This window comes from Haemaphysalis longicornis, unplaced genomic scaffold, assembly GCF_048455015.1.
Source record: "Haemaphysalis longicornis isolate Haplotype H1 unplaced genomic scaffold, Haemaphysalis longicornis Haplotype H1 scaffold_8, whole genome shotgun sequence".
Lineage (NCBI taxonomy): Eukaryota > Metazoa > Arthropoda > Arachnida > Ixodida > Ixodidae > Haemaphysalis > Haemaphysalis longicornis.
This window is the reverse complement of record NW_027526445.1, coordinates 48,743,203-48,767,870: the sequence shown is the minus strand read 5'-3', so window position 1 is coordinate 48,767,870 and position 24,668 is coordinate 48,743,203. Positions and strand designations below refer to the sequence as shown.

Here is a 24,668-nt window from a genome sequence, read left to right as displayed (position 1 = left end):
ACGACCACCTTCGCTGGTCGTCCTTTTCCACAGAGCGGGAGGACACCGACTTTTGTGGACGCTAGATGGGCGCGCGCTTTATAGGACGAGCAGCACACCGACGACGATCCTGTGCAGGCGAGAGAAGCGGAGGCGTGGAGTAACTTGCGTTTTATTGGTGGACCCGCCTGAAGCGACTGTTCTGCCCCGGCCAGAGCTCTTGCAAAATTGCCTGCTGCTCTTTCTTTCTTCCTCTAAGAACAAAACGAAAATAAATGGGCCATTTGCACAAACGTGAAACCTGGGGAGGGGCGAAGCATGCAGTGTATAAGTGTATTCTTGGCTACGTGACGTTTTTTCTCACGGAGATGAAACCGTTTGGGGGTGGAGGTATACAGCTTTGCTGAAAAAGTCTCGTGTCTTTGAAGCGCGAAGCGTTTTAGCGCGAGGCGTTGGAAAACGAGTGTCCCGGTGTGTTCTTTCAGTACGCGTTACGTTCCAGCGCGAGGCGTTGAAAAACGAGTTTCCCGGTGTTTTAGTACCATGAGTACATGGAACGACGACGACGACAGGAGACGCCGACTGCCCGAGCCACTCAGGAGCTTCGCCCCTAGAATTATAAGAGTCCTCGGTACCCCCCCCCCCCCCCCCCCCCCTCTCTCGAACCTAATTATTCGCAGGGGTCTCGGCCTTTTCAGCTCTCCCTTGCTTGCGCCAGTACAGGACGGTGTGGCCATAACATCGCTCACGCTGCTATTTACTATTGGGCAACGACAAATTACTTCTGTTCTGTTTGGTTAAGAGAATCAGTTTGCGAATACTATTACAATTACAATTACAGTAAACTCTCGATAATTCGAAGTAGAGTAATTTCAATTTTCGGTTACTTAGAAAGGATGTGCTGGCCCCGGAAATTTTATATGCAATCCAATGGAAAAAATTGTTCGATGATTTGATGCTAGAGCCCATTATATCGGCTAATTGTATTTATTTCAAATAAGAGGCATCGATGTGACGTTATTTCTCGCGAGAAGGAGGAGGAGGAAAATTTTATTTTATCCCATCTGTTGTGAGTGCAGTCACTCCGGACCAGTGAGGGGTGTCCTCAGGCCAGGACTCCTTGGCTGTAGCCGAGAAAACTCAAAACTTTCAAGCGCGAAAACAGCGCCGTATTCTGTGGTGATGTTCCCGCCATCGCAATGAAGGCTATTTCAGACTCATGGCAGCGTATCCACATCTCCCTGTTTTGAGGTTTTCAACCCTCTTTGCTGCGAAAAGCGTCGTTTGATCAGTTGGGAGGGGTGGGGGACGCTCCAGGCTTCGATTTTAGCGATAAGTATCAACTGCCATAGCAACTAACTCGTACACTTGACTTAGATTCTGAACGAAACGAAGATGCATGTTGTGGATTTGAAAAAAAAAAAAAAAGGTCATTCTTGGCCTCCTTGTTTAATTGTAAGTTCGGTAAATTCGAAGTTCTTTGCGGTCCCCGTTGATTTCTTAAAGGAGTACTGACACCAATTTCCGGCGTTAATATTATTGCACAGTTCGCGTCCTTTACTCAACAGAATACCCTGGCTGAAATATGAGCGGGCTGCGACGCGAAGAACATACTTTCATTGGATCTCATTTGTCGCGCAGACGGAACAGCACGCGGAGCGGCACTCAGCAAATGGACATCAGCGTGACATCACCCCGTGATAGCCAAAAGAAGTGACGCGGACAGCGCTCGTCAAAAACTCGTGACGTCACTTCACGCGCGCAGCCCCGCGTGTGGCGAGCGGGCGCAGGCGCATTGACAAACGGGTGCACGTAGCCAGAGCTACAAGCATAACCGCTGCCCAGAAAGGCACTTTTGGCAAAAATAAAGTTCCACACACGGGAAAGGAAGCGATAATATAGCCCGGAATCGCAACAGAAGTCGCCATCAAGACTTTTATTGAAAGTTGTCATCGAATATCCGCCGTAATGGTAGGCCTAGCCCCTTCAGGCAACTCAGCCGTTCAGCATTGAAACAAACAGAATTTGAAACAAACGATTTTCAGTCCGTTCAGTGTAATTAATTACCGCGCGCTGAAGTATTTAAAGTGCTGTTTCGGGTTCGCCAGACCATTAAGCATCGATAAAAGCAATAAAAGTGGAACGTAAAATTTTCGTCTCAGTACTCCTTTGATAAAGGGAGTCGACTGCACCAATGTTTCTGGGCAACTGTTTTGTACCTATAGTTCATTTCACAAGCTACCTGCAGCACTGTGGAGGCTACATTGTTGTCCCCCTCAGGGCACCTAACTCACCGCGAAGGAAGCGACGAAAGGCGCTGGGGCCGTGCGGTGCCGCTTGCCGAGAGGGGAGAAGGGAGTGTCCTTTCAGGACCTAGGGTGCCTGGATGCGCGCCCGCTCCGAGGCACCCTATCAGGTCCCCCTTCACGGCGGATTAGGCGCCCTCAGTGGGCGCACTATTGATAACAATGTAGCCTCCACAGTGCTGCAGCTAGCTTGTGAGATGAACTATAGAGGTGTGATTTACTCCACTTTTGCGCCGATTCCAATTACTGACAGCAGTAACCTTCCTAAGACCGCCTTAATCTCCATTGCACGTAGCTTGCGCCGTTACTATTCTGAAGCCTGACCTTCTTCCAGGAATTGCGTGGCCTCGGTTACAGCCAGCGACCCCAATATATGGGACTGCGGACATGCATAGCTTCAGCCTCTCTATACAGATTTTCTCGCTCCTTTCTTCTCCCAATAACGTGTCTTCTGTCGAATTAGGTTTCGATAACATTCTCTCTCCCCCCCCCCCCCCCCCGCGAAGCTATTGCCAGCTCTATTCAATAACGGTTTGCTTAAACGGACAGACAACCGATTTTTGTGGAGTAAATGTCGTCTAGCTCATATCAAAGTCAAAGTTTTATGTACTGTGGTAACAGCAAGGAATTACTAAATAAACAGGCGGAAACAATTTTAATTTTTTACTTAAATGTCTGAAGTCTGTAAGGTGGCGACACGTAGTGTCTATACGTAGCACTACGTTACGTGTCCAAATAACTTCTTTGTTTTCAATGCGTGATTCGAAAACAGCATGAAGTAATGAGAAGAGGTGGAAATTGTTGCCTTAGCCGGGGACAAGTTTTTAATGCCTCTTTTAATCTCACGAGTAGTTATAAGCAGAGTTACTCCGGTTATAAGCGCATTGCCGCACGGCTGACTGTCATGGTAGCCAGCGTTCCTTTTTGGCGGGACACATATGGCTGGTAGAGCTAAAAATTCAGATACTGAAAGGTGTAAGGCGCTTTCTGCAAAACCATTTCCGGTTAAGGCGTTTTAAGGGGTGCCCTTCCGTTTGAGATAAAGAAGATATGCTCGACAAAAATCGGTTGTCTGTCCCTTTAACCCCACAACGCCCAGCGTACCAATTTGGTACGCTGTATTTTAAAGGCAGAAAATTACGATAAATCGCATTAATCTAAGAACGAAGCCCAAAGTATCGTTATTGATACCATGATGGACTTTTCTCATGTGAGTATAGTTTAGGAAGGCGCCGCCATGGGACTTGTCTGCTTGTAGCTAGAGAAAAATGGCCGCGCCCGTGAGCTCGCGCGGTGGCATCCCCCCGGCATCATTTTACCCGAACAGTGCGCGTATGTACTTCTTTCGTCTTACATTTGGCAATTTTTTTCCCCAAAAATGTGCTACCTAAATCATTTCTTTGTTGTCGTTTTCGAGGTCCGGCCACTCTACAAAATTGCTTCAAATTTCCGCGTATCATATTTGATACAGTGGGTACTCATTGATGGCAGATTTCTCGTGTCGCTTGTGATACGCATTCCAATACAGCTTTCGACGGTTAACGTTCCGTTCCGACTGTTTGCTATTGTTAATTTTTTTTTACTTCGTGAAATTAGGAACATATTGGACCGCAGCGTCGCCGCTGTAGATATCAGCGATTTTAGTGGCTTGTCCGGAAGTGACGAAGGAGATTACAGTCCGCTCGACGCCGCTGAACCCACCGAGACAATCTATTATGACGAAATTGCACATGATTGCTTCGGGTAATCCAAACCGTCTGCGTTTCAAATTCCAAACTCATACGACAATCAAGGAACGCCTCCCGAGAAGGCTTCGCGTTCAACCATCGTCGTCGTTAGACGGAGGGAGGCATGATTTATTTATGTAAAGCAGTGCAACTTTCGCTATATGACGTAGAGCGGTATGCATACATTGAAAAGTTCCGGAACTCAACTTCTACATGGAAGGAGGCAGCCATTATGCAAGCCCGGATGTTCATTCTCAAAGAATTGGGAGTGCGAAAGGCGTGGGTACATTCTACTATTTTGCCGATTACAGCTGTGCAAGACTGCGCCCACGCAGTATTGGATATTCTTTGGCGGAGAGCTGTTAGGAAGCATTTGGGCTGACTCGTACGGAAGTGTCTTGATGCCTCGAACAGGACACCCTAACCTGCACAAGGGAAACAAATATTTAGTCGCACCTACATGAACACAATAACGCGATGCACAAACAAGACGGGATCGTGTCTGCTAGACCGGCAGCGTGAGCTGCGATGGTGCTTACCCCGCCTGACGTCGTCGAGCTTGAGCCATCGTGCAATAGCCGCCAGGCAGTCTGAGTTGAGGCTGTCGAATTGGGTGGCGGGTCCAGGGTGGCACACGATCCTCTCGCGCACCACACCAGCCAGGACAAAAAAGTCTCCAGCAATGCGGCACTTGGCCCGAGCCAGCAGCTGTGCCGCGCCGTGTTCTCGCTGGCTGCTGAGGCGCTCGACGTGAGGAAACAAGGCTGGGCCATCACAAAGCGCATCAAACGCCGTCGCGGAGGCGACATCGGTGGCCGTTCCTAGCGCGAAGCCTGCGGCTCGGTTGAGCAGACCCATGTTCCTCTCGACCGCGTCGAAGAGCCGGTGTGTGGAGCGGGACAGGGGCGGCCAGCAGCCACACGCGAACTGGAACTCCACGACGAACTTGCTCTCCCCCATGCCGCGGGCGAGCGCTTCTAGGACAGCATCGTCTACTGCCGAGTAGACGCTCACAGACAACTTTTTGATCCTGCTGTTAGACACGAGGCGTGCGAGGGATTCAGCGGAGGACACTTCAAGAGCGGTCATGGTCAGTGCGACCTCCTCTAACGTGGTGGAGGCGACGAGAGAGTCCACGCAGTCGGCTAGCACCCCATCAGATCGAGGCCAGGACGTAAGCAACAGCGCGAACGACTTGATCGACTGGTTTGTGCGGACAGCGTCCAAGAGGAGTTCAGCTTTGCGCCGGTCGTGGCCCAGCTCGACTCCCAGGTGCAAAAGGGAATGGCTGCCGGCGATGACCGCGAGGATGCCGCTTGCCTCGCTGGCACTGAAGTCCATGTGGCCAAGTTGCAAGTGCAGGTCGCATCCCAACGGGGCGTGAACCAAGTCCCCCGCCGACAAAGACAGCGACAGGCGCCCCGGTCCGGCAACGTGGCACAGGAACGCCGGCACGGTAATCCTGCGGGAAAAAGGAAGAATGTTATTCGCTTCTCACATGCTAGCCATGCTTCCACGATACGTCAAATGCACTAGCTGAAACAAGCGGTGGTAAGCAACGGCTATGCACTGCGAGTATAAATAAAAGTGTACACTGAGAGAAACCTGGACATAACTACGCACAAAAGGTGTGCCAAACATGGTGTACAAAAAATCGACCACCTGTGCGCTCACTTCACTGCAAATGTCTTGAAAGACGATATTCGTCCCCCCGCCACGTAAACGCCTCTCCCCTCGGCCCCGCCCACTTCTAACGCTCTTCTCTTCTCGCCTCGCTACTCCTACGATAAACACAGTTTAGGTCGATTTAGTTTTTCCGCCTTCCATAGCTGCCCTCGCGCCATCTCATGGAATCTATCATTATTGTTGGATTCGGAATGCGTCCACGATGTCAACAGGGCCGGATTAAGGGCGGGGGGAGGGGGTGTGGGCTACGTGGGCTGCAGCCCGGGCCCTCAGCTGTCAGGGGCCCCGCTCGACCATATAAAAAAAATTTCTTGATTGTGCTTGCTGCCGCCATCGAAAGTTGAAGGTAGAAGCTTCAACTTCACTTTCACACCGAAGCTGACTAACTGGTGACAGGTGGGGAAGAGTGTGGGGGAAGGGGGGTTCAAGCTATGGTTGACAACCTTCGGGTCCATTTCAATCGCATTTAGTTATTCCTACTACCCCTCATTGTTTTCCCGAGGTTTCTGAGAAGACGTCTTGGACCAAAAGTCGCGGGTACACAGCTTTACGGGGCCTAAGAAGCCACATAAAAAAGGCCCCGAGCTCGGCTCCGGTCTTTTTCGGCACAGGTCGCTTCAGTAGTCTTTTCGGTAAACAGACCTCTAAGCACGCGAAAGTTTCGGCGCGCGCACGTTTCGGTATGGGGAAGGGTCAGGCATGCGAATAATGAAATGATGCCTGAAGAACATTGTAAATTGTTTAACACTGAGTGACGTTAAATGTAATTGTGGACAACTTAAGCATTGCCCTAGGGGCTCAGATATCTGCGTACACCCAGAAATTTCACTGTATAACACTTGACAAAGAAGTTCATTGCGATGACGGCCCGTTTCATAAAGCTAGTGGATTAGTTGAATCGCACAAGGGTGGTTGATATCGACTCGATATTTCTCGCTGAAGAGATTCAGTTTGCACTAGCTGAATTTTCGCACTTTCGAAGACACAATCCCCGGTGATCTTCTCAAAATAATAATGCAGAAGACATTACTTCCATTGCTCATATGTTTATACCTAACTCTTCCTGTAACAAACTCACAGACTGAACACAGAGTGAGTGAGTGAGTGAGTGAGTGAGTGAGTGAGTGAGTGAGTGAGTGAGTGAGTGAGTGAGTGAGTGAGTGAGTGAGTGAGTGAGTGAGTGAGTGAGTGAGTGAGTGAGTGAGTGAGTGAGTGAGTGAGTGAGTGAGTGAGTGAGGGAGCGAGCGAGCGAGCGAGCGAGCGAGCGAGATGCGCCGGCAGTTGCTTGGCCCGAGTGACACCTTTTAAAACTATTGGTGCCAAATCACCAAGAGTCACAAAGGCTTGTGTCCTTCAAAAAGTTCAGGAGAAGAGGCTGGATGTCTGGCCTATAGTGGCCGCGCCCTTTTGTGAATAAGATATCGCGCCGGAAGAGGAATGCGGGACGGCTCTCCTTCAGAGTTCTTTCAATAAAGCTGGGTGCTCCATATACATGCACTGGAGCACGGGTGTAGGAAAAAATGGTCCCGGAAGAAATGGCCCCGGAAAAATTGGCCCCGAAGCCAAGGCAGGAAAAAGTAGTGTTGTTCGAGTAGAGCTGGTTAATCGAACCATGAACGTTTGTTTTACCAAAATTATGGTTGCGTTGCTTTCATTGCCTCTCCCACATTTATTTACTAATTTGCCGTTACGCTACTTTAATCGACAGATGTTTCCCATTGAGGACCTCTCAACCACAAATGGCATGCATAAATCTTAGCGCATCTCTATGTTTCAAACCAGTAGTGTGTATTAGAGCACTGCACGGGCAAGGGCTTACCCCAAAGCCTGGGCGGCCCGAACTCGATTATCGGCGAGCCCAGGCCGGGTCCAGGCTGAATGCCGCGGGCCCGGGCCGGGCTGGCGCTTGATTCCATGGGCCAATCGTTCCAACGTGAAGTGTAGAAAAGAGGCCTAAAAGGAATGTTCTGAGTTTATTCTTATGCCCTTCTTGATGTTAGTTCTATGCATTGTTTTAAGCACGGTGTTTTGCTAGGTCTGATACTCACTACACTGTAATTTTAATGGCCTTTGTATGTACTGCATCAAGATTTGATATTTTCGGGTATAACATACCAAAGATACGATTACATGGAATGCCGTAGCGGGGAAGGGAATAATTCTGTTCCCAGACAGTTTATCGAACGCCATTTTATCGAAAAAAAAATGCCCTTTTTATAGAATGCCGTTTTATCGAACCACCTACGTCGGTTTTATCGAAAGTGTGGTTTTGTGGCTTTCATTGTAATTTTCGGGATTTATTTTGTTTAACCGACCCTCGCATTAACCTAACCTGCAGTTAGCTTCATTCTACATTGCTTCTGCCGTGCATTACATACATAAACCTGCCTATGCATGTTGACGCGTCTTTCCCGCGTTTTCGATCACCTTGGTCTTATTAGAATTTTTTTTTATTTTTGCGTCTTCATTGATTGCATTCGAGCATGTATGCCTCTTGTTTATATTACAGAATTTGCCACTATAGTAGCAACCCTAACCCCGTGCGCGATATTCCTTAGATGTGTTACGTTGTATTTAGGTTGGTGTTGCCAAATATATCCCTTGCGCCATGGTTCATCATTACAAGATTCAGTCTTGTCCTCCCCAAAAATTTTTCTAGTCACGTGGTTTGCAGGTGAATCCTACTCGGACCATGTGGTCACAATTTTGCATCTGGAGAAATATTGTGCACATAACTTCGGAAAGATTAGTGCTATATGAATAAAACAGGGGGAAGTGGGGGGGCGACAGTAAAAGTGAGGCTCCGACAGTGGTGGTGGAGACTAGGAGAACTCGTCACAAGTTGACTGGCCCCAAGCAACTCGTTAGGTGAGCTCGTCTCGTCAAGTAGGACAAGTCCTTATAGGTCATCCCGCACTAGGGCAGTGATTCTCAAAGGAGGGTCCGCGGGCCCCAAGGGGTCCGCGAGGACATTTGAGAGGTCCGCGAAACCCTCCCTGAGACTTTTTAGGGGCGCAGTCCCTTAGGGGCGGGGGCTGTTGGCATCTCCTGTCGTCGTCTCATGTAGCCACGGTACTAAAACACTGGGAAACTCGTTTACGCCTCGCGCTATAACGTAACGCGTACAAAAAGAAAAACACCGGAACACTCGTTTACGACTCGCGATAAGGAGCTTCGCGCAAAGACAAGATACTTTTACAGCAAAGCTGTATAGCTCTACCCCCCCCCCCTCCCCCAACAGTTTCATCTCCGTTGGCAAAAACGCCAAGGCGCCAAGAATACATTTATACACTGCATACTTAGCCCCTCCCCCGGTTTCACGTTAGTGGAGATGGGCCCGGGTTTTTTACCCCCCCCCCCCCTTCACCTCATCATTTTCATTTTTCTTTTTTGCTAAACCTGGCTGGAAACGCAAAAAGGTGGCTTCGCTACATGACGCTCAATTTTTGGGGTAGCTAGTGTAGCGTCGCCCATGGTATAACGTTGGCATTTTGCACGACACGCCAGCTCTGCGGGAGAGCCAGACACACAAAAGGCAGCTTGGATGTGTTTGGGTGACTATTAGCTGCAAGAGCAAATTGTTTGGCAAAATGACACTCATCAGCATTAAAGTCAGACAAAAAAAGCGAACATTTTTTAGTATGTTGTAGACTTTAGCTGCAAGTGCAAATTCTTGGAAGTTATGACACGGATCAACATGGTTCATCCTGGGGTCCCCCATCACTTTTACAAGCCTTGAAGGGGTCCCTACACACTCATGGTTGCGAACCACTGCACTAGGGAAACTGGTAACCTAGGATAACTCGACAATTGCCCGTTCCATCACAATTTACGTTTTTTTTTTTTTTTGAATTTTTATTTCCAAGTAATCGGGTGACGGCGCGGTATTGAGTAGACCTTCACGATTTCTCTATTTTTAGTGTTGGATATTTTGATCTTACAATTTTTTATTATGTCTTATGATAAAAAGGTAAATGAGTATGGGTAAAAACCCCAGACATGTTGGGGTGCAACGAGGGGGAGAGATGAAAACGATCCAACCTGTAGTATGCATGGTGACTAATTTTGTAACCAACCTTTTTCTCGTTAGTTATAAGCAAGGCTACGAGAACAGAGGGACAAGGCTTGGTAAGCTCTTAGCAACTGAACTCAGGGCCCATTAAGAATTAGGAATGCAGAAATCAAGAGAGATTTTTCTAGCGTTCTGGCTAGGTTTTTGACGTTGGATCCACAAGCACCAAGAAGTGCCGTACTTGTGTAGAGCCTACGCGGCGAAGTAATTAGATTGTGTCGACACAAAAGCAGTTTATACAAAAAAGTGCGAAGCATATCGAGTCATTCTATAGTCTAGACGACACAATGCCGTGATATTCTTCGGATCAGAAGGGGGACTGAAAACACAAGGAGATTCGTTATGGCAGTATCACCTGCGCAATGAACAGAACCAGAAAATTGTGGAGAAAAATTTCACGCATCACAAAAACAGTAAGCACGCGCGAATAAAAGACAACTAGTACAAAGACTACATATTCTGTCAAATAGGCTCGCTGTGGAGACAATATTTGCAAATAACGTAGCTAGGAGGAAACTAAAAACCGTACTGCAAATGTGGTGCACGAAAAGCACGGGAAAAACACTGTCGATAAAACGGCGTTCGATAAACTGTCCGGATCCCGAATAATTCATACAGCCTGGAGCTCTGCACTTATATCTACGAACACGTATGTTTTACATGTCGCACCCATCTAAATGCGGCTGCCGTGGCCGGGAATCAAAGTAGCGTGCTAGCGAAGCACCATGCACTACTGAGCAACCACTGCATGTAAAATATTTCAATGCACGTACAGCTACAAAAACGAATTCGGGCGAGTTTTTGGGGCAGCAAAAGTTGCGCGCGTTTTTAACGTGGGAGCTGCAAGCAGTCTTGCTCGTATTTCTGCGTTATTTTAGGCAAGGGGATGGTTATACGGCCTTGCCAAAAAAAAAAAAAAGTCTGTTCCTGTGTTGGATGGAATATTTTAACGTTTTGGAAGCTTCGCCGTAAAAAAACGTTGGAAGCCAAAACAACCACCCTTGGTTGCGCTGGGTATACTTGGTAACAAAATATGGCAGCTCCGTCAAAAAAATTGACCCTCAGTTCTGCTGAGATGATTACGCAGTGAGGCTCTTAGAATACCAGTAAAAGTGATGCTTCGAAATGAATTACTAAATGCGCTTTGAATAGCAATTTCAGAACACAGTCGACACCCGTTAACACGAGGTGCTTGGGGACCGCAAAAAGCTTCGAATTAACCGAACTTCCAATTAAACAAAACACATAATAAGGGCATTGCGATTAGTAACTGATATTGAATCTCTGCAAAACCGGGCAGCTCGCTTCATATATTCAGACTACTCATTTCATTCTAGCGTCACAGCACTAAAACGTCGCGCCGAACTACCTGATCTAGTACATCGCCGCCAACTTTCCCACCTATCACTGTTCCATTAGCTGTATCACCACGCGTCACTTCACGATGATTTCTTCGAGCCACCTCCAGTCATTTTTCCCTCGCCGAGACCACTCCTACAAAGTTAAACGCACAAATTGCCACTCATCTGCCTTTGCCCAGTCTTTCATTCCACGTACCATAGTCGAATGGAATAATCTACCATCTCATATCGCTTCTCAGAAAGACAACACGAAATTCCAGGAACTAATTCAACAGCTAACCTAGCACTTTCCTCTTCTTTCTGGATTTTTTTTCCCGTCCTTGAAATTGTGTACTGAACATTTTTATTTTTGCTCTGTATTTTATTTTTGTTCTTGTTGTTCTGATAGATTGTACATCGTGTCGTGCTTGAATTTGAACCATCTGTATTATATTCCTGTCTTTTTGTTTGCTATAATGATTTGATTACTGCGTTATGACTTTTTTCAAGTTAACAATGTGTATTTAGTTGCGTTTTCAGTGCGAACATTCCTGCTTCTTTTTGTTTATTTTTTTCCGCTTTACTGCGCTAATACAACACGTGTGCTATGTAACCCCCCTATGTAATACCCCCTCACGGGGGCCTTTAGGGGTATTGTGAATAAATAAATAAATAAATAAATAAATAAATAAGTACGCAACACTTCTCCCTTTTTTTATTTTGTTCAGAACATTGACGTTCATTGCAAATTCTAGCGCACGATATGGTTTGCCCTGATAGTCCAGACTTGAAGCGTGTAGCGTCCAGCCCGCAAACTGCTCACACGGATCGTTGTGCGCTACAAAGAAGGTTGAGGACCCGAAAACAGAGGGATGCGCACGCTGGCGCGAGTCTCAGCTGATCTGGCTGCTCGCGGCCTTGGTTGCGATGGCGCCTACATAATACACAGCACGGACGGCCATGTTTTAGCACATACAAATTTTGAATTTCATCGAGAAATGACTGCCACCCCGATGATTTTTATTCAGAATGCCCTGCAATTACACGATGCATGCTTTGGTGTTAGCTTGAACATATCGGACAACTTCATTTATTGGATTGCACGTATATTTTCCAGGACCAGAAAATCACTTCCAATGAACGAAAATTTTTAATTATGTGACTTTTAATTATCGAGAGTCGATTGAACCTTGTTTACGAACGTGTAGACCGGTCGCAGTCAATACGTATTTCTGGCAAGGTTGTATTTTCTGGCACGGCCGTATAACCATCCCCTTGCCTAAAATAACGCAGAATTGCGAACAAGCATACCTGTAATAAGTAACCACCGCGTAAATAATAAATAACCACTACGTCAATGACGCGCGCAGCCTAACGCGCCTGCCGGAATTCGTCTCTGTACCGAAACACAAGTGTCCCGAAAGGTCCGTGTCCCGAAACGCCCGTGTCTCGAAACGCCCGTGTCCCGAAAGGTCCGTGCACCGAAAGGACCGCACCGAAACGCCCTTTACCGATACGTCCTGTACCGAAAAACGGCTCCGGTCTTTTCCGTACAGGATGTTTCGGTACAGGGTGTTTCGGTACGGTCTTTTCGGTGCACGGACCTTTCGGGACATGGGCGACACGGGCATTTCGGGACACGGGTGTTTCGGGACACGGGTGTTTCGGGACACGGGTGTTTCGGTACAAAGACGATTTTGGCGAGCGCTTTGGGCTGCCCGCGTTGTTTACGGGGTGGTTGCAAGCGCGCAATTCGTACCTATTTATTACAAATGTTCTTGTTCACAATTTCGCGTCATTTTAGGCAAGCAGTTGGTTATGCGGCTCTGCCAAAAGAACCTCGGTTGATTTGTCAAATATTACCTGGGATACTTGTAGCATTTAGACAACCAAATTGTTCATTGTTTTGTTTTTTAGCGACTTATTATCACCAGTATTTTACATAACAAATCAGTGACAGTATCATCGTGTTTTCTGACTTGTTTTTTGACGACTTATTACTGCCTGCTTCTTTTTTTTTTTTTTTCAATAATCTGTGAGAGTAACTATTTTCCTTTTGCATATTGCGGAGTCCCTACGACAACGGCCGCGTAAATGAGTGCCACCGCACGGGGAAAGGAACCTGTGCCTTCGTAACGTAATGATGAAGAAGCTGCGATTTCTCTGCATTTCGCATTTTTGTGTGTTGCTGTCTTTTGATAACGCAAGTACTTAAGGCGTTATTAGCAATGCATTACGGAAGGCACCTATTGTATCTTGCCGCACGCTTCCGTCCCGACTTCGTAGTTAGCAGGGACTGCGGCGGGTTTATTGTGTTTGGCAATGAAAAGTTGGAAATCTTGTGTAATGACGTCCAATGCACTCTGCAATGTTTGCTGCAGCATACATACACATATTCATCTTCGCAAGGACTGCTGATTTGAAATTCTTTGCGTTTTGTCGCAGAGTATAATTGCCATAATATGGTCGTGATGTTTTGTGAGACCAACTTCAACCGGCAGCTCCCCATCCGTACTTTTTTGAGCCGCACAATATCGCCGACTAAATGATGTTCGCAGAAGCAGTTGCCCGCGCGACATTATGGTGTAAAAAAACGCGTGGTGTAAAAAGAACAAGTACCGACTGCAACAGGCATGCTGCAGACTATCATGAACTGCTGCAACTCAACTTGCGTGAAATGATGTAAGTGAACAACCCGAAGTTTTTAACTGCACTCTTAAACCATTTTTTTTTTCTCATTTATAAAATAGGTATTTAATTTTTTTTAACTGCACGCAGGAGAGTTCAGTGCGTAAGAAATATTTTCCGCAGCGATCATGCACGTCAAAGTAGCGTCCCCGAATAGGAGTGTCGTTGGATCGTGGCTCATTGGTATCTCTGGAGCTCACATCGGGTACTTTTGGGAAAAAGAACTAAGCTACTCAGGAAAAATTTTAAAGTAATGTCTAAGTAATTGAAAAATCAATTCGAAGACCATTTGTGAGTAAAGTAAAGAAATGAAAGAGGATCGGGGAACTATCCTCAACAAATATTTACAGGAGAAATCACCTGGAAAGTATGCGGATTCATAAGTAGGCGTTAAAATCACAATAAGAGCACATGCCGCCTTTAAAAGATAGATCCTGGAGATCCTCTCCAAAAACAAAATAAAAAAACAAACTGACAAGTTCATACAGCGAAAACCCCTAAGCGCGTAATTTTTTTTATTCTGGACCAAGATTTTGGACCAATGGGGCTGCGGAATCCCGATGTACGTTCGACGTTGGGGGCCAGTCGCCTGTCTTCCGAGAATTTCTCTCGACGCATGGGAAGCGGGGAAGGACAGTGCATGGCGCGTGCTAGCTCCCGAGCGTGCCTAAAACACTCGCCTTTGGTTCGGTCCACCGCTACCATTCGGGTCGCTAATTCCGCCCTGCAGCTCCGGCTAGTCACGGCAACCCATTCGAGAGGCTAAGGGAGGATATTTTTTATTTTTCAGAACGCGCTAGGGCGAAAAAGATCACGTGGGTGACGACGACAGGATAAGAAGCGCGAGAATGTAGATAAAAAAATCCTTCCCCGCGAGGGGACGAACATTAGAGTGCTTCTGTATTTTTAGTCTACGGTGCGCCGCCCCATCGGCTTCGCCGAAGAGGGATTCGTTCCCTGGTAGTCCATCCCAATGCGTCACCCCTTATTACCATTTTTATCTAATGTAAATAAGTGTACATATTTATTTCTGTATACTTCAAACTTCCGTCTTCATGTCGCTCATTTTACTTTGGCGACGGGAAGCCCCGTACCCCGAAGAGCGCAGAAACGTGCAAGGCGGAAAATCAACGAACAATCACGCTGTTGTTATTGATGTCGCCCACAAAGCCCAGAATTGGAGGGCATATACGGCCATTACTCCTCAATCGTGTGATTCATGTTTCACCGAATGCGACCCCTGTAATGCTTGCCGCGCAGCGGCAAACGCACACCGAGCCCGGAGGGGGAGGCAGTTGCCATCTAAGCGCCAAACGAAGATGTACCCCTTGCATAACGTTGCTCACAATTTGATTAAATTAGTAGTTTTTGCTTACCAGAAGTGCATACGTTTCTTTTTTCTTAAACGTTATCGTCACGTTCCCGCCCAAATATTGAACTGTTCAGGAACCTAGTGAGTCCGTAAGAGAAAAGTTCTATTTTACACTGACCAAGTAGTCGACTTGGATATGAAACTACGAATAGCTTTTGTGTAAGTGTCAAAAGTTACTGCCCATGCACCCCAAAAGGGCAGTATTAATGGCCCTGATACTGACCACGTAAAACAACGTTCTAAACTAAGCACATCGCAAGCTCCCTCCCCAGCATTAGCTGTGCGAAAATTCATTGCACTACGCTCAGTAACTCCGTAGTAGTCACTTCTATAAGAACTGCGGTAAGCCGGAAAGCTGCACCTGGTCTTGATTTATTCAACTGTCTATTATCCCCGATATTTCTTACGAATATAGCAATGAAGTAGGCCGTAGAATATAGCAATGAGTGAGGCCGTATGTCGCTCGTTCGTCTGCATTTCTTCTTGTGTTCTGTCAACAGGATCGTTCAGCAGAATACGCTTTGCGACAAAGCCAATTCAGGTGCCTTTGGTAATGAATAGATAATGTCCCAGCATGGAAATTGCGTTATCAGGAGAAAGCAAAGCCTAAAAACACGGAATGACAGATTATTGCAAGATCTCCGTCATTACGTTAGAAAAACACAGGCCCCTTTGCCCGTGCGGTGGCGCTTAATAACGGAAGTTTTTTTGCAGTTTATGGAAAGCGAAAAAGATAGTTACTGTCGCTGATGTTTTAAAAAGACGAGATAAAATCCATGATGATACTGTCGCGGGTGTGTTTTATAAAATACTGGTGAGAGTAGATCGCTAAAAAAAAACGAAGTTGTGAACGAGCTATACATTTTACGAATACTGTTACGGAAATAGGCATTTTTTGGCAAGCCCGCATAAATATTTACTGGCCTAAAATAACGCAGAAACACGAGCCACAACAGTTGAAATAAACAGGTTCGATTTGCGTGTTTGCAACTCCCATGTCAACAGCGCACACGAATTTAGCTGCCTCAAACGGTCGCCGGAATTCGCTTTTGTACCGAACAGCCCTGTACCGAAATGTCCTGTACCGAAACGCCCGTGTCCCGAAACGCCCGTGTCCCGAAAAGTCCGTGCACCGAAAAGACCGTACCGAAACGCCCTGTACCGAAACGCCCTGTACCGAAACGCCCTGTACCGAAAAGACCTAGACCCACCGAAAAGACCGGAGCCGCACGTACAGACCTGTGGATTCAAACGCGGAGCGAAAAAATTCAGCAATTCCAACTTGTGGCTGAGACAACCACGTGAAGTTGCCAAGAATCTGGTTATCAAAGCTGATGGTGTCTCTCGTGTAAGAATACGAGCTATTTTTACGGCCATGTGGAGTGAACTGCGGATGGTGTAATACCCATGCTACAGGAGCGTTCCAAAAGCCTTTGAACAGAATAAAATTTGACTGAAATGCCACCTTTGAGCTGACACACGACGTTTTTCAAAGCCATTTGGTTGAAATGCCGTCTGAGACAACAGAGCACGACAATCGAACTTTAAGAATCTCAAAGGCCTTTGGAACGCGAAAGCTTGTACTCTCGGGCACAGTTTCTTCATGCCGTATTTACCAAAATAATCATTTACGAGTAAAACTTGGTTTTTAAAGAGCTCGCTCTCAATCACTTTTCTTGTGTTTTTGTTTACTATCACTTGGTCTACTATTACAAAGTAGCTTGGTACTCCCAACACCAGTGGTGCGAAAAAAAAAGAAAAAAAAACTGCCTACGTTGTGCAAGTTTTGTGCGCCGCGGGATGACGTGCCTTAGAATAGCTGTAAAAGTGCGTATGAACACGTGCTTGTGAGGTAGCAAATGATCGTCATTCAGCGGAACCATGGGAAATCGGGTAGGCCATTTACCCATGGGTTCTGCTGTAGGACCCACACAACATGCAGTGAAGGTAAACTTTTGGCTGCGATCTGTCTGGTTTGGAGGCTACAAATGAAAAGCTATGATTACACTGCAAACAATGGTACAATAAATGGAGAAGCTGATGTTTCACAACCAGCTTTCTTTCTCAGGGGTGACTGGGGTCAGGCTGCTGCGGCGCCTTTCAACGCGTTAGGTATCTCACAAAGCTCCTCTCTGCGGAGTGCAGACCGTGCGTGTACACAAAAGTGAGAGTTCCAAGGAAGCGATTAAGGTATTGTAAAGTTCGCTTTTTTTTATTTTTTTATAGAAGCCTCTTCCTTCATTTCCGTTCTCGACGATCATCAGGGCCGTACCCAGAGGGGGGGTTTGGGGGTTCGAACCCCTCCCGAAATCTTTTCCATGCAGCGCGTAAACAATACTTACTGTTGCTTTCAACAAAACTACCCCCGTCCCAAAATTCATAACCACCCCCGAAAAAAATTTCTGGGCACGGCCCTGCGACGATGGCCGTCCCGACGAAGTCGATACTGTGGCCGGATGCATGGCAATGCTATTGCTATACACGCACTACGAGTTGACACAATTTCTTTTGTGCGCAACGAAAGCCTAAGGGCCTTAGTCATACCGATGGCGCCCCTCTCCAGCAATCGGTCCTTTTTCGTCCCGGTGGCCCAATCGGCGATTAACTCTTCAAGCCTGGTACATTAACGCTCCTGACATTGTTGGATGCAGACGTCTCCTCGCCTTCTCCCATTATAATAGGCAGAAAATTTTAATCGGCTGGTGTGGCGAGAGCTGCAACAGTCGTCTATAAGCTTTCGGCGCCCACTTATTACAGTGGAAAGGCACAAATGGCACCCCCAACATAGGAGGCTGGTTCTCTCCCCCCCCCCCCCTCCCCGCCCTCCCGTTAATCGCCGATTTTTTTTTAGTAGAGCCGAATGCAACGACGACGGGGTGATAGAGAAAATCACGAAAGGCGATTGCACACGTGCTGCTTTAATTAAAAGCCAGCTTGGTTTCTTTCCTTCTCATTTTTTTCGTGACGGTTGAGGGGTCGGAGTGATCGGGAGGACGTAACAATTGAAATCAAAGCGCTTCAGTAACACTGAGAATAAAGAATTGGGGCTGTTCATTTGTATAATGCAATTTTAAAATGTTGCACGAAAGTAAAATTTGAAAGGTACACAAATCTCGAGCGATATCGTCTGACGAAATTAAAATATTAAAGATAATTGTTAAAAGAATTCCTGGGGTTCAGTGCACCGAATCGTCTGCATCGAGACATCCTGCACCGAAATGTTCGTGCACCGAAAAGTTGATTGATCGATTGTAAGGTTTAACGCGCCGACGTTACGCAGGCGATGAGGCGCGCCATAGTGGAGGGCTCCGGATTAATTTTGACCACCTGGGGATATTTAACGTGCGCCGAAATCTCGTACACACGGGTGTTTTTGCTTTTCGCCTCCATCAGAAAAGCGGCCGCCGCGGCCGGGAATCGAACCCGCGACCTCGTGCTCAGCAGCGCAACGCCTGAGCCACTGAGCCACCGCGGCGGGGTTCACAAATTATCCGCATACGGTCTATCCAGTGAGTTCTATCATTGGTTCGGCAGTTATTTAAAAGGCAGGTCCAATTGTGTCTGTTATGAAGGCGTCACCTCCCGGCCTTTGGCGATGATATCAGCGGTACCTCAAGGTTCGGCACTGGGCCGTCTTCTCTTTAACATTTTTGTTAATGACATCCACCCTGTTATTAGGCACTGTACGCTCTCTCCGTATGACGCTGGTATGAAGCTCTATCGCGCGGTTTCTTCACCGGACTATCACGTCCTGCTGCAAAATGACAATCAACGCAGTTCCGGCATGGTGCGACCGCAACTATTTGAAGCTCAATCTCTCCAAAACCATCTTGATAACATATACTTGAAAGACTGCCCCGCTCATTTTTCCACACTCCCTGCGTGGTGTACCCGCAAGACGCGCTACTTTAGTTCGTGATTTGGGTGTAATATTGGAGGCAAAACTACTTTTCAACTCACACGTGAACCACCTGACCAACTCCTGTGTCTGAACGCTTGGCGTAATTTCCCGGGCCACCAGTGAATTCACCGACCGATCATGCTTTGTCTCCCTCTACCGCACCATAATTTTACCGAAGCTCGACTTTGCCAGTGTCATTTGGAATTGTCTGAGCCCTTCGTCGTCTCTTCGTCTAGAAAGGATTCAGAAGCGCTTCGCTAGAACCGTATTTTACCTTTACTCACCAGTGAGTTATTATCTGCACGGGGGGCTTCTCAAGCTCCTGAATCTTGATGAGCTACGTATTAGGCGTTCCAGGCGTGACCTAGTTTTTCTTTTTGACTGCATTCATTCCAAGTTTGACTGCCCTTTCCTTGTAAGACCTGTTCACCTGCGAGTTCCAAGCAGACCACTGCGGCCGCACTGCTGCTTGCATGTTGACAGAGCACTGAGCCAGGCGCCAGCTGACCGATGCCAACATGCCTATAACAGTCTGTTTTTATCTTGCACCGAAAGTTTTTGCGACGACATGGCTTTTCTTAAACTCTCCCTGAAAACTTGACTTTTTGAATGCACATGTTGTAGGGAGGTCGCACGTGCACTTCTCCCTCTGTTCTTGTGTTTCTGCGCCAAAGTGAAAAACAAAGTACATTACTGCATACTCTCCCTACGACCTCCGAGCTCTTGTTGTTCAAAAAATCTTTTGCCTTCCTTGATCACTAGCCTGTTTGATATATATCTACACATTTACTGTTACCCTTTTTTGAATTACTAGTTCCCTTCAGATATGTTGTCTTTTGTATGCCTTATATTCATGTACACAGTGCATCCCTCGAGGAGGCCCTTGCGGTGTTGTCGAGAACTTTAAATAAATAAATAAATAAATAAATAAATAAATAAATAAATAAATAAATAAGACTTTAATAACCTAAGTGGGGGCGGGTGAGGATGGGAGGTAAATAAATAAATATTACCGCATTCCGTCCTTAATGTTGGAATGACGTGGTAGGATCTGTTTGTCATTACTCCGCCTTTCTTTGGACACAATTGTTGGCAATTATTTCGTCCCTTCTGCTATTCATCTGCACGGCACTCTGACGCCTGTGTTTCCGGTGTTAGCGCTGCTTAAAGGCAGGGACTCCTTATCCCTGAAAGCGATCCCCCCTACCAGTATAGCAGGGGAGCACTCATTGTACATCCCCGCGCACGCATTGTGACATTCTGCACCCCAGGGCAGCCACTGCCGCTTTGTTCGACTTGGGGGCAACAAAAGCCGACCCAACCTTCGTTTTCGCTGAGGAGAGGGAGGAAGTCGAGGGGACACGAGAGGGGGCAACTGCTAACCTGTGCATACGACAGGGGGGATTTTGAACACCAGGGGAAATAACCAGTTTAATTTGAGAGTAGGATTTTGCGACAGGCAAAGCGCGTTCGGGTTGTTTCGTGGTCCACCCCAGAGAGTTTATTACGGAGTTGGTTAAGCGTGCCTGTCTCAGCGATCGACTCTGGATTACGCCCTAGACGGCAAGGTTTACGTGCACTAAGCCCTGAGGCTCGCAGGTCTCCAGCCAAAGCTAAGTCTCAGCTAAGTCTGCCGTTTCCTATCTTGAAGGTGAACATTTTGACAGACTTCTGTCTGGTTGGGAAGTTACTGAACTGAGATTTAATTATGCTCCAACCAATACATAGACAAAGACCCGACGTTTCGAAACTCGCTCGGCTCCTTCTTCAGGGGTGACTGGGGCCACGCTGCAGCTGCGTCTTTCACTTTCGCTGGCCTCGCACAAAGCCCCTCGCTGCGGCACGTAATCCGTGTGTGTACACCGAAGGGAGAGTGCCAAGCGAGCGGTTAACGTTCCCAGAGGTGCGTTGGATGTGCCACGATTCCAGGAAAAGCCGCTTCCGCCAGTTGGTGTCCCTTTCGAGGATGGCCGTTCCGGAGAAGTCAATTTTGTGGTCGGCCACTTCGCAGTGTTCGGCGACTGCGCTGCGTTCTCTATTGTTTCCGTACGTCGTTCTTGTGTTGCCTAATCCTCGCCGGTAGGTTTTTGGTTTCATTGGTTGGAGCATCATTAAATCTCAGTTTCCTACCTTGCGCGGGAGTATCATTCCTCGCTGCCATTGTATGTCGCGCAGCCGATTTGATTGGTCAGGCCGACCTCTCAAATCCACCAATGGTGGAGCCAAACGTGCCCCAGTAAATTCCCGCCCCTCGCCTCCTCTCCCAGACGTGGCGGACACACGAAAACGCGGTAACATCGGACAAGCAGGTTTCTCACGGCAAGAGCGGCCATCAGGCGCCGCGGTGCTCACAAAAGTCGCCTCCAAGGCTTGCACGTAGCCCCGTGTCACGCAACTCCGAAGCGGCGTTTAATTGCCCGAATTGCGCGCCCTACCGAAGCGTCTTATCCGGAGCCGGCCTTTCCAACATTCCACTAGGCCGGTGTCCACAAAGAGAAGTGGCGCTTACAAGAGTCGCCGTCCTGGCCTAGTCACTGCAAGAGTAACACGTTTGGCTCCCGAGGCACGCTACCGCGCGTTGTTGCCGAGGCATCCAAAACGGGAGCCGCGCTCCCCCATTGACTCAATGGGGGAGAAGCGGGGGCGGCGATGCGCGCAGCATCTCAGCCCGCGCATCTTATCTTCCGATCTCCTATCCGCCGGCATGACAAAAGGCGTCACAAGCCCTACACAGCCTAGTGTCACTATATACGGTTTATCTAGTGACTCTAACACAGCCTATTCATTTTTTTTTCTCTTATAATGGGAGAAAGCGAGGAATGTTTGGGGTGCCCATGACATGGGCGACTTGAAGAGTTATTCTTGTCGGCTAAGCGCGAGGCAGACCAACACGAGGACATCGTCCTCGCTCGTCCTCGTCCTGTGTCTGCCTCGTGCTTAGCCGACAAGAATGCATGACCAACAAGACCAACTTCACACTCTCGTTGAAGAGTTAATTGCCGATGGGGCGACCGAGGGCGAAGAAGGAGCGACTCCTGGAAAGGGGGCGCCGTCGGTACGACCGCGACGGGCGGAAGGGTGCAGCCAGCAAGCTTTTTCGTCGAGCGGGAGACAGGGGCCAACAACACAGGCCATTGCGTCCACAGGGGCTTTTCGGGTAGATTTTTGCTGCGCATCAGAGCGGTTGTGTGAGCTCATGGTGAATGTATGAATGTGTCGCTCTTTTCCTGCACTAATGCGGTCATGCCTCGGATACCGCAGACTCCGCTAGGCCGGCAAGATATTCAGGGGAAACCGAAAATATGAGTGAAAATGACTGAAAAAGAAATCTGGGGGACGCTCAAACTTGAAGACGGGGCGGAAAGGGGGGCTGCTGTTGGTGTAAAGAATAAAATCGAATGAAAGTAAGGTAAGTGTGTAAAAAACACAAAACCGAATTTGGTGTGTTCGAACACGGAAAATAATGGTACTTGTGCTCACAATCAGTACGCGCTTTAGCATTTAGGGGATATGGAGATCGCAGCCGTTTTCAAAAAGGCCTGCTCTTCCTCCACGACAATACCCTAGACTTGTCTGTAAAAGAAAGCTGGGGACAGCTGTGTTTGCAAAAACATTTTAGCGTTACAGCGCAGCCCACATATAACTCCTCATTAGATTTTCTGCATTTTTGGCGGCACCCGAATGTTTGTAAACTGTTTTTTTTTTTTGGATAGTGAGAGTGTGCCTTGTATTTAGAGAAAACTGCACAAAAAATGCATTATGCCGTCGTAAACACCGGCTAATTGAATTAGCTGATTTGCATGCCGCAAAAAAGAGCGAATATAATGTAACGTCTCGTCGTCAATAAAAAAAAAAAAAAACGTGCAAAAGAAATCAACCGGTTGGCTGCACAACAAGTGTTCCCAGAACGAGGCATTGAACAAAAATCTGCTAATATTCAATTTCTAAAAATACCTGAAAAAATCTGACACCGACAATCTAAAAATGCTGTCACTGTGCTAGATTGTTGTCCATAATCCACGGTATGCGTAAATAAAAATATAACGGCCGTTTCAAAAAAAAAAAAAACCTGTACCCAATAATTCGGTCACCGAAAAGTTTGCGCACCGAAATGTCCGTACACCGATATGACCGTGCATTGAAATGTCCTGCACCGAAATTTCCTAGACTCCACTGCCCCGTATCAGTTATGTGCAGATTTTTTTTTTTTCAAATACGCCTAATGTTTTTTGTTTTGTTCAACAATGTTCCAAGTATTAAGTATGGTACCAAATGTGGTGGTTTGGAAAGGTTTTGCCAGTAAAAATTGCCAGTTGCATTTTTAAATTTTTGACTGGGTAAATGAATCGACGGACATAGAGACAGACCAAAATTTCCGGGTTTAAGGGGTCTAAAAAGACTATCACCTTAGAAAAAGAGAACAACTTGTCGTAGAGTGTTCAATGAACAGCTTAACAGGCATCGAGAAATCATTACGTCCCCAACTGGGCGTACACATGTTTTCTAAATGAAGCTTGCATGCTGCTCGAAAGTCTTCCTAGAAATGTCCGACTTACCGGGTGTCGAACCGCTCGTACAGGCCTGGTAGCACTGCAGCTCGCAGCGTCGGGTCCCCGTGAACTGCCTTGTACAACTGTGTGGGACACACCGAGGCGAAGCTGCAGTCCTTGAGCTCCAGACGCACAAGCGATTTGTTGGCGGTCAGAGCTGCTGCGAGGGCAACGGAACCTTGACAGTCAACACAGACATGGCGCAGTGTCACTCCGCGCAGGCATCTGCTTCTGCTGATCACAGAGGCGACGGAAGCAACGAGCGGCGTGCTGTATTCCATGGCCGCTACTTGAAACCACTGCCGTCGCGCGACCGTTCGTTGAACGCACAGGCGTCGCAGATTACCGTTCGTTGCAACGCCACTGAACAACGCGGTAGTGTCCAAAATTTTCGCCGACAAAGAAAGAGAAACTTCTTCCAGAGGAGTCATCGAGGTGCTGAGGGCGGAGGCGAGGGTGTCCACTTGGGCTTGTTCCTCAAGGCAGAGCAAAGCCAATTTCCTCAGCGAACCCGTCATCTCCTGTGCTACTATTCTGATGCCGGCAGGGTTCATGTCGTCGCCGTACGTCAGGCTTGTGAGCCTTTCGCATGAGGAGAGGCTTCTCAGAATGCAGTCGGAGCCGCGCGCAGAGGTGAAGTTTCGCTCGATGACAACGCGGCGCAGAGTGGGGGCGCTCCTGTTGATGACCTCGGCGACGTAGTGGGCGACGTTGTCGGTCACAGAGGAGCACGTGAGTGACAGGGCTTCCAATGCTCGGAAGTGCACAAGGGCTTCGTAAAAGCGGATACCCGGTGGAGAACTGCGCTCTCCGCTCCGACGGTCGTAGCTCTGCGCAGCCTCTAGAAGCGCACAGCGGAGTTGCAAAAAAGTTATGCATTCGTGCTCTCTTCCGAGATATTCCACCACGGAGGAGAGCGCGGGTTCTCCACTCACTCTTGCGAGGCTGCAGTCGCATCGGCCGGAGGGAAAAGTTCTAAGCAAGAGTTTTCCTGGCTCGGCCTCGACTAGCTCGAGTCTTGTAGGGCGGAGGAGGCTGTTGTATAGT

At 47.7% G+C, this 24,668-nt stretch overlaps 1 protein-coding gene across 1 annotated transcript; it reads right to left on the bottom strand.

Annotated features, from left to right (window-relative positions):
* Positions 1–4,140: 4,140 nt before the first annotated feature.
* Positions 4,141–24,026, bottom strand: LOC144149405 (uncharacterized). The gene is made up of 3 exons (XM_077680965.1): positions 23,628–24,026; positions 4,552–5,474; positions 4,141–4,437 (listed from the first exon to the last, which is right to left on the bottom strand). The coding sequence occupies exons 1-3, from the start codon at positions 23,900–23,902 to the stop codon at positions 4,433–4,435; spliced, it is 1,203 nt and encodes a 400-aa protein (XP_077537091.1). The 5' UTR covers positions 23,903–24,026; the 3' UTR covers positions 4,141–4,432.
* Positions 24,027–24,668: the final 642 nt, after the last annotated feature.